The sequence below is a fragment of the Spea bombifrons genome, chromosome 4 (genome assembly GCF_027358695.1).
Source record: "Spea bombifrons isolate aSpeBom1 chromosome 4, aSpeBom1.2.pri, whole genome shotgun sequence".
Classification (NCBI taxonomy): domain Eukaryota; kingdom Metazoa; phylum Chordata; class Amphibia; order Anura; family Pelobatidae; genus Spea; species Spea bombifrons.
In genome coordinates this window covers 19,974,632-19,986,868 of record NC_071090.1, presented here as the reverse complement: position 1 = coordinate 19,986,868, position 12,237 = coordinate 19,974,632, and the positions used below count along the sequence as shown (strand labels likewise).

At 38.2% G+C, this 12,237-nt stretch overlaps 1 protein-coding gene across 3 annotated transcripts in view; it reads left to right on the top strand.

Annotated features, from left to right (window-relative positions):
* The window catches only part of RNF130 (ring finger protein 130), a 95,608-nt gene that overhangs the window by 41,105 nt on the left and 42,266 nt on the right, over positions 1-12,237 (top strand). For all 3 annotated transcript variants that reach the window (XM_053463615.1, XM_053463616.1, XM_053463614.1), the window contains one exon: positions 11,172-11,422. In XM_053463615.1, the coding sequence (XP_053319590.1) occupies positions 11,172-11,422 (251 nt within the window). The remainder of the gene's footprint in view (positions 1-11,171; positions 11,423-12,237) is intronic.

The window sequence follows — 12,237 nt, the reverse complement described above, 5'->3', positions numbered from 1 at the left end:
CACATACGTTGGGCACATATGTTGAGACGTGTGCTAATATGACTGTGGGACGCAACATTTCATTTTCAGACTCCTTCAGATTAATTTTCTGTTACAGCAAAATGACAAGTGATTACTTAATACAGCTAAAAGCTTCCAAGGTCTGCATCCACAACATGAACAATCTCTCCAGCTTTCACAAATATCCATCAGTTGAGGGGCACAATAACGTTACATAGAGAACAATACAGTGCAGTACACTCCAAAAAGTGCTAGCGCTGTATAAATGCAAACACTTCTACCGTGTCTGGCGCATCTTCCCACAGCCATCGCTATTATTTCTCATCTATTGATGCATTTTCTCTCACATCAGGACCCCCGAATGGTTTGGGCACTTTGCAGAGTATATCTTGTAACATTTTAACATTTTAGTATTATTGTTATTATCTTTCATTTATATAGCAGCAACAATTTACTCAGTGCTTTAGGGCTCAACAACTAATCGATGGAATCGATAATAATTCATAATGAAAATAGTTCTCATTGATTTTCATTATCTATTAGTTAATAGTTTGATTAGTTGGTCTGGGTGTAGCACGCACTATTAATGTTAAAGTTGAACTCACTTCAGACAGATGTTACTTTGGAGCTGAGTGGAGAAGATGTGCCAGACTGCAGGCTGCTGTAAGGTATATATGCCTCCCATACTTTGGTCTGATCTGGTCCCCAGTCTTTCTGACTCTTATCCCATCATTAACTCCCCTGGTCCCCTCATTAACCCCCTCACACCATTTGGTCTGCAAATTAACCCCTTAAGGACAATGGGCGGTCCCTAAACCCATTGGAAACAATGCATTTGGAACCCGTACATGTACGGGCTTTGTCATTAAGGGGTTAAATAAACTCTCTCTCACCCTTTGATCTGATCCGGTCCCCAGATCCCATCATTAACTTCCCCGGTCCCCTCATGAACCCCCTCACACCATTTGGTCTGCAAATAAAATAAACCCCCTCCCTCTGACCCCTCGGTCTGATCTGGCCCCCAGTCTCTCTCTCTTGTACCATCATTAACTCCCCCGGTCCCTTCATTAACCCCCTCCCACCTTCCGGTCTGCAAATTAAATAAACTCCCTCTCACCCTTATTTCTGATCCCATTCCCAGTTTCCATCATTAACATCCCCAGTACCCTCATTAAATTATTTTGAATAAACCAAAAAATTTTTTTTATCTGATTAATAAAAAAAATATTAAAATAATCGTTAGTTGCAGCCTTACAGCCCTTCGTTACAATATCTACATTGAAAGGGTATGACAAAGCTTGGCAGAATAAGACAAACATTTGGCAAATGGGATCCCATTTAAAGCTCTCAACTATCATATGAATTAAAGTGTCTGCCTTTTACACTTGTGTCAGGGTCCACAGCAGAGACCCCGACGGAGCTACTCACCCGACTACCCGCTGACCGTGGGTAACAGCTCCCAGTCCACTGTTGCCGCTCCTACTCCACCGGCTGTCCTCCCGGTGGAATCTATGAGCGTGCGCGCCCCCGCCTCTCTTTATTCATCCCTGAGTGGAGAAGGCGGGGTATGCCATGCATGGGGGTGGGGCAACACATGGCGATAGATTTAAAAACCAGCACTGAGTACCACTATTCTACGTTTGCTATTGCTACTTATCTGACTCCTGTTACCAACCCCTGGCTATTGATTATTGACTATGTTGCTCTCTCCAATCGTGACCCCTGGCGATTGAGTATTGGACTTCGTTGCTCTCTCCAATCCTGACCCCTGGTGATTGATAACTGGATTTTGCTGCTCTCTCTACCGTGACCTGCTTGGTTTTCGGTATCAGACACCGCTCTATTTAGCTGATCGGTCCTTGTCTGTTTGTGAAGCATCCTCCATACCGGGTTCCTCATCCCATCTCCTGAAAACCTGCCTCTATACACCATGTAGACCTCAGAACACCTAATCAACACGTAATCAACAAGCAACCCAACTCTAGCAAGTGTCTTCAAAAAAATTTTTAAGGTTATGAAGAAGACCTTATACCATATCTTCCAACATTTCAAATAACCAGAGACACTTTTTAGAACATGTGGTTAGAGATGTGACCAGGGAACACAGCTTACATAGACTTTTTATGTGCCACTGTGACCTATTAAGAGCTGTTTATGCACTTTCATTTTCATACAATTTCCTATACATACATACATATATCATTTTGGCTTTTGTGGTTGTAGAACACTGTAATACACCCATACCCACATTCTGAGCTCCTAGAATGGGGCATTCAGTATAGCAGAAGTTTGTTTTTTTTATTATTATTACCTAATGGTTTACATATATTTCAATAGCGTTTGCATTATTGTTACTTGTGCATAGAATGCCCATTCTTCTTGATTGGCTGCCTGTTTTGTTTGGCTTGCTTTAAACATTATTAGTGAAGTTGTTGAAATAGAACTCTTTCCCGACCTCTGGGTTATAAATTAGATTGCGTTACGTTAAGCAAATAGAACTGGTTACCTTTGCAGTTTGCTGGCTCCACAAGTAATCGCTGGTCATCCTGTAACTTGCGTGGACATTTTACCGCGCCTTAAATCCTGCATGCCTATCCATGGACTCCAGCTGGGACTATAATAAGATGACATTAATTGAATTTGGTTCTTTTGTTTCCAGATGTAGAGGAGGAGTGTGGGAGGGAATGTGCGCTGGAAATAGAAAGAGGCCGACATGATGTAGATAAAAATATACTGTACACGAGAGGGATTTCAGCCATGCCTCAGACAAGAACCCTTTTCATATTTTAAAATAAAATGTGAGCTACAGGGAAGAAAATAAGCACAAGTAATAACACCGTACAGTTCCATGCATCCATCTTGTGTCAACGACGCGGCACATAGCCTAAATAAAATGTTATGTGAAAGAAGGTCACTTTATGGACCTTCAGCATCCCTTAGAAAATATACTGCAACGACAGTTAAAAAAATAAGTGAATAATTAAAATAAAATGTATTCTTTTCTCTGTTTTTGCCATTTGGTAATTTCCAAACGGGTTGGTGGCATACCTTGGTAGTATTCACAACCTGTTATATACAAGGTAAGGAGTAGGGACCTAAGTTTTTTGACAATGAAATGTAGTTTTTAATAAGACAGTTGCACTCCCGTATTTGTTTTTGAATCCACATTTTATGTGGACAAAGCAGGACTCGTGTTCTAGGGGTACGGTTACAGGTCTGGACCATGATGTGGTATACGGATGAATGAACCTGTCTAGAGGATGTATAAGTCCATAAAGCACGTGGAATGTGTATCTCGGAGAGGAACAGAAAATGTTTCTTTACACCCAGGCCCCGAGATCTCCAGATTACAGGTCTACCTCTACCCTGATGATTTGGAACCAATAATTGGTGGAGCGTAACAAATATCTTCAGGTTGCCCCAAACGATTTAAGAACTGAAATAAACCTAAACTAAAGATATTAACCAGTAGCCTGGGAAAAGCAGTGCTTATCTTGGAGACTCCAAGTGAAGCTCGTTCATTTATGAACATTAGAACCATCAGCTTAGAGTTGACATATGTTTTTGCTATTTTATTTATTTATTTCTTCTGCAACATTTTCATTGTAGGTATGATGATTCATGGGATTGTTAACTTGCTTTTATACTCTAACCATGAGGAAGCTTTTCTTTTAATAACATGACAGCTTCATATCAAGGCTGACCTACCTCTTAGAGCATCTTGAGAAGTCTTTAGTGTATGTCAACATATTTCACAATATAATACACAAGCCATAAATCAGTCATGGATTGAATACAATGCTTTAGATTTTCTTGTTCTGTTTTGAAGCTTGTCAGGGCTGCATTTCAGACACAGTATAGCTTTGTTCCTACCTGCTACATGGTTTTAGTTTTACGTTATTATTATTCAAACCATTAAGCACCAGAGAAACAGTATCAATAATGTGTAAGTATGTATGCATACAGGTTGTTAAAGGGTCACCAGCTAATAGAAATCGTCAGATCACTGACTCCTGGGAGAAACCAATGTTCCAAACATTGTCACTGGGGAGAAGCTACTTGAAACACACAAATACATAAGACTTTGTCTTTATAATGATGATGCTTACACGAATGCGCACACAAACATTTTGTTCTTCTTGAATATATGTAAAGTAGAACTGGCAAGTTCCAAAAATCCATGATCCTAACTACGATCGCTGACCCCTCCATACCTTTTTGTTTTAGTTGGTTGTTCTGTGATGCAGTAATTGCTATATCTTGTTTACCCATTGTGCATATAAATCAGTGTTGTTAATTATTAATAATAATGGTTTTACATAGGAACTATATATTTGTAAACAATGTCTACTACTTCACTCTCATGTGCAGTTTACTGCTTCCTACTTGGGATGTTTCTAGGAGTCTAATGCAGTTGGCTCCAGGGCATCATGGGAAATGAGGGGACATTTGAATAAAAAGCCCTACTTGCCTACTGTTCCTTGGTTTGGGAGCTTGTCCCTGTACTTCAGTGTCCTGGAACATATCCTGGGAAACAGGCAGTTGAAGGTGGTGGGAGCAGGGCCAGTTGGGGAGATCACGAATATCTCTCTTACCTGCCCAAAATTAAGGGAGCCTGAGGTCTGTTCTCCTTAACAATGTGTGCCGACGATTGATCATGAGCGCTGGGATATGACGTCATGTACTTCAGCACATAAATATTTCACTGTCTAGGCTTGTCCTTGGTGGACCTTTAAGAACTCTGTGATGCAATGTGGTGTTTATCCAGGGGGCATTAATAGAGATCTGTTCTCAATAATGCCCAATTTTTCTGAAGGAGTATGATTCTGATGCCACAAATTACACATTTTATGGTTTCCCCATGATTTATGATCTTGGCAGATAATGGCATCTCTAAAAAGGCTGCATGGATGTTTTGATTTTCACAATTTGTGAGATGTAAACACATATAGAAGGAATAGAGCATTAAATAAATAACACCATTTTAAATATTAAAAACGTCTAAAGAGCAGATTAACTGAATAAGAACCCTTGAGTAATAATATCATTTACTTACCCTGCACTTTCTCCTGGAGGGAGTCAAGCACTTTACAGAATATATAATATCTACTTTAAAAAGAACAATTGCACAGCCATATCAAATGACTTTGGAACAACAGGAAGGTATGGTTCAAGAACCCACAATAATGATAATTTCATTAAACACTTGGTTGAACACATAAGTTTTACTTTCTTAAAATATGTAAGACATTGTAACACTCATGGGAATTTTTAAGCCACGGACCGGTAAATTTTGAGAAAGCTTAACATGCAGATTTTGATATTAAAACACAGGCCGGCAGCCAAAAATTTCCCCTATAGCCAGGATTACAGATCAGCTGTTATGTGGCTTTGGGCATGGACGCTACAGCATATACTGGCCCTATTCGTCAAGGCCTAGGGCAGAGGGTCATATGGGGCAATCAGGTTCCGCAGTCCACCTCTAAACCATAGGCCAATCGAAAAGCTCTGGGATCCCCTTATAACTATTATTGTATTTAAATATCACCTTCCAGAAAATATTACAACATATCTCACATTGAAAATGTAGTAGTTAAGCAATAGACGCACCTCAAGTTTTACTAATCATGATTAAATATGATATTGCCGTTGCAGAATGAGTATATTCCAGGTCTGCTGCATTTAATCTAGCAAGCTACTTTGTGTAATAAAATGGCTGCCTTGAGATGAAACGTACTAATTATGTTTCTCGGCATCACTCAAGTAATCAATGTCCAGAAGTTGACTTCTCTGCAAGAGTCACCCTAATGGCTGCCCACAAACTCATCATGGTGCGGCCTCTTCTTGCCGTCACCACAGCACACAAGACAACGTCTGTCTGTTTCCTCTTACATTTACAGAACAAGCCTTTGTAATGATTTACTGATAATAATACGGGACAAGACAATTACTGTAATAGAATATCAAGTCACATGGGGAAAAATAGGGTCCTTTAATACTTACTTCCTGCAAGGGATTTAAGAAAAACTATATTCCTAGCATCCAATTACTTATATCTACTAAATTATAAATAGACAATCTTAAGCCGTTCAGGATGGGAGCATACCTAAACTTGTGTCTCCAATTCAGAATTATAAAATATTATTGTCCACAGAATGTTCAGGTAATGGAAATGTAATATAAAAATACAGAGTACTTGGAGATAAATATAACTATTGGCATTAATGCAGAATTGTATGTGTTGTTATACTTTACCTAAATTGTTAATGTTATTTAAAAAAATATATAAATTTTTTTTTTATTATTATTATTTTTTTTTTCAAAACGTACATTGAATGTACAATTAATGGCAATTAATCATTCTAAAAATACATTTAAACTGCCAAAATTCCATACAGAGTTTTTGAGTACTTAGAGATAAATATAACTATTGAAAGAAATTTAAAATTAACAAATATGTCATGCCTGAGAAGAAACTGAAACTAACCTATTGTTTGTGTTATTATTATCTTTATTTAATATTAATATTGTTATTATTATATTTTATTTATGCAGCGCTAAACAATTCACACAGCGCTTCTTACAGTACATACATACAGAGGCGATGACAAAACTAGAATAGACAGACTAAGACAAACCAGCGGATTGGGTAAACACTCAATTGTTCTAGTTATTCACATTTGTATTATCCAGCTCTGACATCAGTTTTGGCCCTTTTACCCTTGCCCCAGATTTTCTTGGACTTCAACCAACAGTCAATATACTCTAGTTACATTTTCTTGGATGTCGTCCAACAGTCACTTAACTATTGTTACATTTTATTGGAGTCATACTTCTCAGGGCATTACTGAGGAGAACCCCTTTGGAGTTGTCTAAGCATAAAGAGGGCATAATCTAGCCTGTGGTGGGGCAAAAATAGAGAGGGCTGGCTTGTGGGCTTGGCTGGTTTGGAATTTAATAGTTAGCTAGCCAGGGGCTACTTCCTTTTAATTTATTATTCACTAATAGAGTTATTGCACCCACCCTCCCAATTTATTGGCTTCAGTTAGGAGCAAGCGTTGGGCTCCTGCCTTTGTAAGAAGGCGTTTTGGGGGGCCATGTTTACCCACCTGGGCTGGAGGGAACCTAGATCTGAGGTTGATTGGAGCAGGTACTATGGAGAGGGACGATAGTTGTGAAATTCTGGTGGGTAGTGCTCGACCTACCTGTTGGGGTTTGGTTACGGCCAGTGGTGTTTGGCGAGTTACTACTATGGAGGCTGCTCAAGGAAGGGTTATTTTTAATGTTCAGATTGTTGTGTTTTAGATTAACCTTTTAAGGATAAGGTCTATAGAATGTTATCATTTTTAGTACATTTATACATGTCTCAAAGTTTCATAAAACCCTGCAACCTTTAAAATCCCCGTTTTTTTTTTACCGTCAGTTTTGCCAATTAAACAGATGTGAAGTCAAGTTTGCAGAGGTATCATTGAGAGAGACTAAAACGCTAACGAATCATTCACAAATTTACATTTTGATTATGCGAGCCACGTGTCCACATTCCTGTCTAGTCCCGTTATACTTATTAGCAAAACTGTCAAATGCAGAGTAAGACTAAAGTAGACTAAAAAGAGGGCTGCGCAGCGCATAAAACATACAAGTAACAGCACATGCGCTAGCATTGCCATAAAGAATGAACTCAGCGTGGAACGCCCTTAATTTTTTAGGGCTCATTGCAATGTACTCATATCCAACATGCGTCTATGCACAGTTAGGTCCGGAAATATTTGGACACTGACAGAAGTTTTGGTATTTCGGCTTTTTACCAAAATAAATTCAAGTTACAGTTAAATAATGAATATGGGCTTAACGTGTGTTATCTCAGTCTTAATTTGAAGGTATTCACATCCAAATTGGAGGAAGGGTTTAGGAATTACAGCGCTTTAATATGCAGCCCTCTCTTTTTAAAGGGACCAAAAGTAATTGGACTTTTTTTGTTATTTATTCATCAATTTAGCAAGTAAAAGGTTTGGAGTTGATTCGAGGTGTGACATTAGTATATGGAAGCTGTTGCTGTGAACCCACAACATGCGGTCCAAGGAGCTCTCAATGCAAGTGAATCAGGCCATCCTTAGGCTGCAAAAAAAGAAAAAATGCACTTCCATTGCATCTCGGTTGTTTCATTTCAAATCCATTGTGGGGCCGTACAGAGCCAAAATTATGAAAATTGTGTCAGTGTCCAAATATTTCCAGACCGATCTGTATATATTTACGTTCCACCCAATATAGTGCACGTTTCCTGTTCCGTTGCTTGTAACTTCATGGAAACATATAATTATACAATTAAAAATATCCTTGGTTAGTTTATTTTAGGGATCAACCGTCAAAAGGTAAAAAAAAAAAACACAGGCCACATCTCAAATTTGTGGAAGAATGAATTTGGTTCTTCCGGTTCTTTAAGAATAGTTTTGGCCAGCATAGAGAAAAATGAATCCATTTTAAATGCTACACTAAAACCCATGTCTTTGTGGAAAACTTATCAGTGATGCATGCAAATCACACAGTTATCCATATTGATCTAAATAGGATTAAGTGTGCAATATTCATGCCTGGCATGCACTGCACTTAGGCGGTTTCTGGCAGATGATATATGTTTATGCACACTATCTTAATTGGTGAAATAGAATTTTGTATGGGTTGTAAAAATCTATGAGAGGACTCCTTAATTCGCAATGAAGATATTTTCTTTTCAGCGATTTTGTGTGCAGCAATCATCTGCCATAATAATTGTGATGCAAAGATTCATTTTCTTAATTAAGAATTTACTCCCCCCGACATACTGTATGGGTAAGGCTGGGGGGAGGTTGATTAGGTCTGCTGCTGATTGGAAGAACTTTCACTTTATATATTATTTAGCCACTATGCATCCAAGTTAATTTTAAAACCCATCCCCAGGATCACGAATGGTCCTGGATTACAGAATTGCTCAGTTTTGCCTTGAGGGGATGTGTATAACGCCTTGTTTTAGAATTACTGATCTAGATTGTAAGCCTCAGTTTCATAAGGTTTATTTTTGAGCTATGTCTGTAGGACCACACGCTGATCCAGTCTCTCAAGGCATGTCGTTGACTGATTATCGAAACCGTTGGGTCCAGAGAGTCAGAAGTAAGGTAGGGAAGATTGTTGGCCCTTTACCAGTTTGCAGAATGGGAGAAGTAGGGGCACTTGCGCCCTTGGAAGTTAACCGACAGGGTCACCCTCCTCGTCCTTTGGCAAGGCTTATATTTTGTCATCTCCAACATCCGGAAAGATTACTGTGGATACTTCTACACCATTTACCATCAAACTCTGTGTGTCTGTCACCATAACAGCTCTTGGCATGAGTACGTTCGTCTGTTGGACCTACCTGTAGCTTGTGTTTTTTGCTTGTCAGTAAGTGTAAATGTTTTTTGGGATATAATAGTCCACCTCATGGAAACTGAAATAAGTGGCAGTCTGTGGCAGGACCAGTATTATCTAATGAAATCAAATGAATCAAGTTATTACCCTTCTCACTCGCCCTTACAAAGGCTGCCTGAATTAACAATAATCAGCAACAGTAGGGTAGAGATAATTTAATGTGGAAGAAAAATCACATAATTACTATTGTGTTTACTGTTGAAACACATGGTTTACATGGTTTATTTAGAGTGTGAATCTCTACATTGTAGGATTTTGGTAAAAAATGACACATCCTCTTTAATGTTGAATACAGTGTGAGTGCGGACGTTGGTTCACAGTATAGGGCTCTCATTTTATATTACACAGAGAATAGCTTCAAGGTCACCTTTCATGCACAGTACATCTCTGTTCCTGCTCATCGTCTGTATTTTGTGCTCTCGCATCTTTGTGGATCACAATGTGAAATTGGTACTCACTTGTGAAAGGTTATATTGAGCAAAGATATAGACGGACCAGATGTTTACAGCAACAATAACTCAGTGGCACGATAACACAGATGCCTGGTAATAATTCCGTAAGTCTTCAGCGGCAGATTAGTGCAAGCTCTGGAGATCTGTGACCTCATGTTCACTTAGTAAAAAAACACCCCATCAATTCATCAACTAATCCCTACCAAGTAGTATAACGTCAGCTGCACTTACGATCGCAGTAGAACGCCTTTCTTATGTCGATACTTGCCTTATGTTGGCTAAAGAAAAGGAAATTAATTTTTGGAAGATGTTTTTGGAAAAGTTAACCTTCATAAACTTGGTAGGGCTGATGAGATGGGGTCATCAACAGGCATTTCTGTAAAATACAAATACTGTAGGGACGCCAAGCCGTTTCTTTCATAATGAAAACAGTATATTAAGCAAGATGATAAAAGATGAGAGAAAACTTTTTTTAAGGAGAAAGCATTCAAGATTTATTTTAGAAATGAGTAGGTATTTGACTAAAATATTTTTGAAGATATATTTGTCTTCATAGCGTAAATGGTCCTATCTTTTTTTATATATATTGTGAGCAGGGTAATTTACTATATTCTAAGCCGAGTTAAAGCTGCGTGGCCACCAAACCCCAAGGACTCGACCATATCTGTTATATTCGCATATCTGTCACTTTTTTCCATGAAAGGATTAAATATTTTTTAAAAAACTTGCATAAGAAACCTTTTGCAGCTTCTTTCTGCTGCTATGGCGACGGGGCCTTTCCTTTATAAGCTTGATTTTCACATGAATACAGACTAGTGAATTATCAGCTCTTAAGCATAAATACGAATTAAATAGAAACCGGACACCGTTAAAGAGCCTGAACATGAAACAGAAATAATGTGTCTCTGTATTAGAATTTCCTTACTAATGTGTGCAGAGAGAGAAAAAGGAATAACATAACTTTTACATAATAAAAGGATAACTAAATGCCAAATTCCCCAAACTCTATATGCAATGTTTCTATGTATAAAATTATGCACATTTACAGTTTTTTCCGAATATGACACTAAAATGATTACGAGATACATCAAATGTGTGAAAGAAAAAAAATCCATGCATTTAGGAGATATATTGTTTTTAAAATATATCCCAACTCATTGCTTCAATTTTAAAGTGAGAATGACCCCTTTGTATGTGTTAAAAAAAATGGCGTTTTTGCATCCATAAAATGTTGGTATATTATTTGTCTTCTTCATCAGAAATGTTTTCATTTTTTTTAAGGAACGGGAGATATAGTTGCCATAATAATCTCCGAGTCAACAGGTCGAGATATCTTGAGCTATGTCGAGAGGAATATATCTGTTCTTATGGCCATCGCAGTTGGGCCACGTAATCCTCCTAAGAATTTCAGCCGAGGATCGCTGGTCTTCGTTTCCATCTCTTTCATAGTCCTTATGATTATTTCATCGGCCTGGTTGATATTTTACTTTATACAGAAGATCAGGTACACAAGTGCTCGTGATCGGAACCAGGTAAGCCATTAACGCTTTATAAGCCACCTCTCCATAGAAGTACTTATGTGAAAGAAACACAACATTCGCCCTACTAAAGTAGACCTGCCAAAAAAAATATATTGTTCAAAATGTTATGAAAACATTGTTTAAATGTCATTGTATATGTTTATAGAGGTTTCTGCTGGATACCTGTATGTATATGGATGCAGAAAGTTTAGCAAAAAGCTTTCATATGCATTAAAGTACATACGATGGCTTGAATGTCCCTTTAAGGCCTTGTGCTACAGGAAGGCTGCGGATTGCACCTCACATATGTTCTTACACTGTTTTATGTTACCATTAATGATTGTGTACTATGGCTGGCATGGATATTGTTAAGCGGACATAGAGATCTGTCATGGGCCGCTTGGGTCATACAGTTTGACATGAGTATAAAATGGCAGGTGGGAGCAGCTGCTGGTGGTTGGACTGTTGTGGTGTAATATATATGGGAAGCATTAGATAAACGTGTTTTTTTTTTAAACATTTAAACATTTCTGGGACCAAAGAGCAATCAAGACCACAACTTCTATGTCTCCATAAATAGGTTTATCTGTTAGAACAAAGTAATATACATATAGCACTAAAGCACTAATTGAAGAAAGTAGTGAGACAATTGTTGTAGGTACTGTAGGTTCTGTATTCTTGAGAAGAAGGAGACCTTGCCCTTCTAAGCGTGAGTTTTTATACCCCTTTACGTTAACAGTTAGGGTACAAGTTCTACTTTATATGGGCAATATGTGAATTTTAGGAATCCTATTGGACCTTTCATATGATACACTGGCATTCCAAAG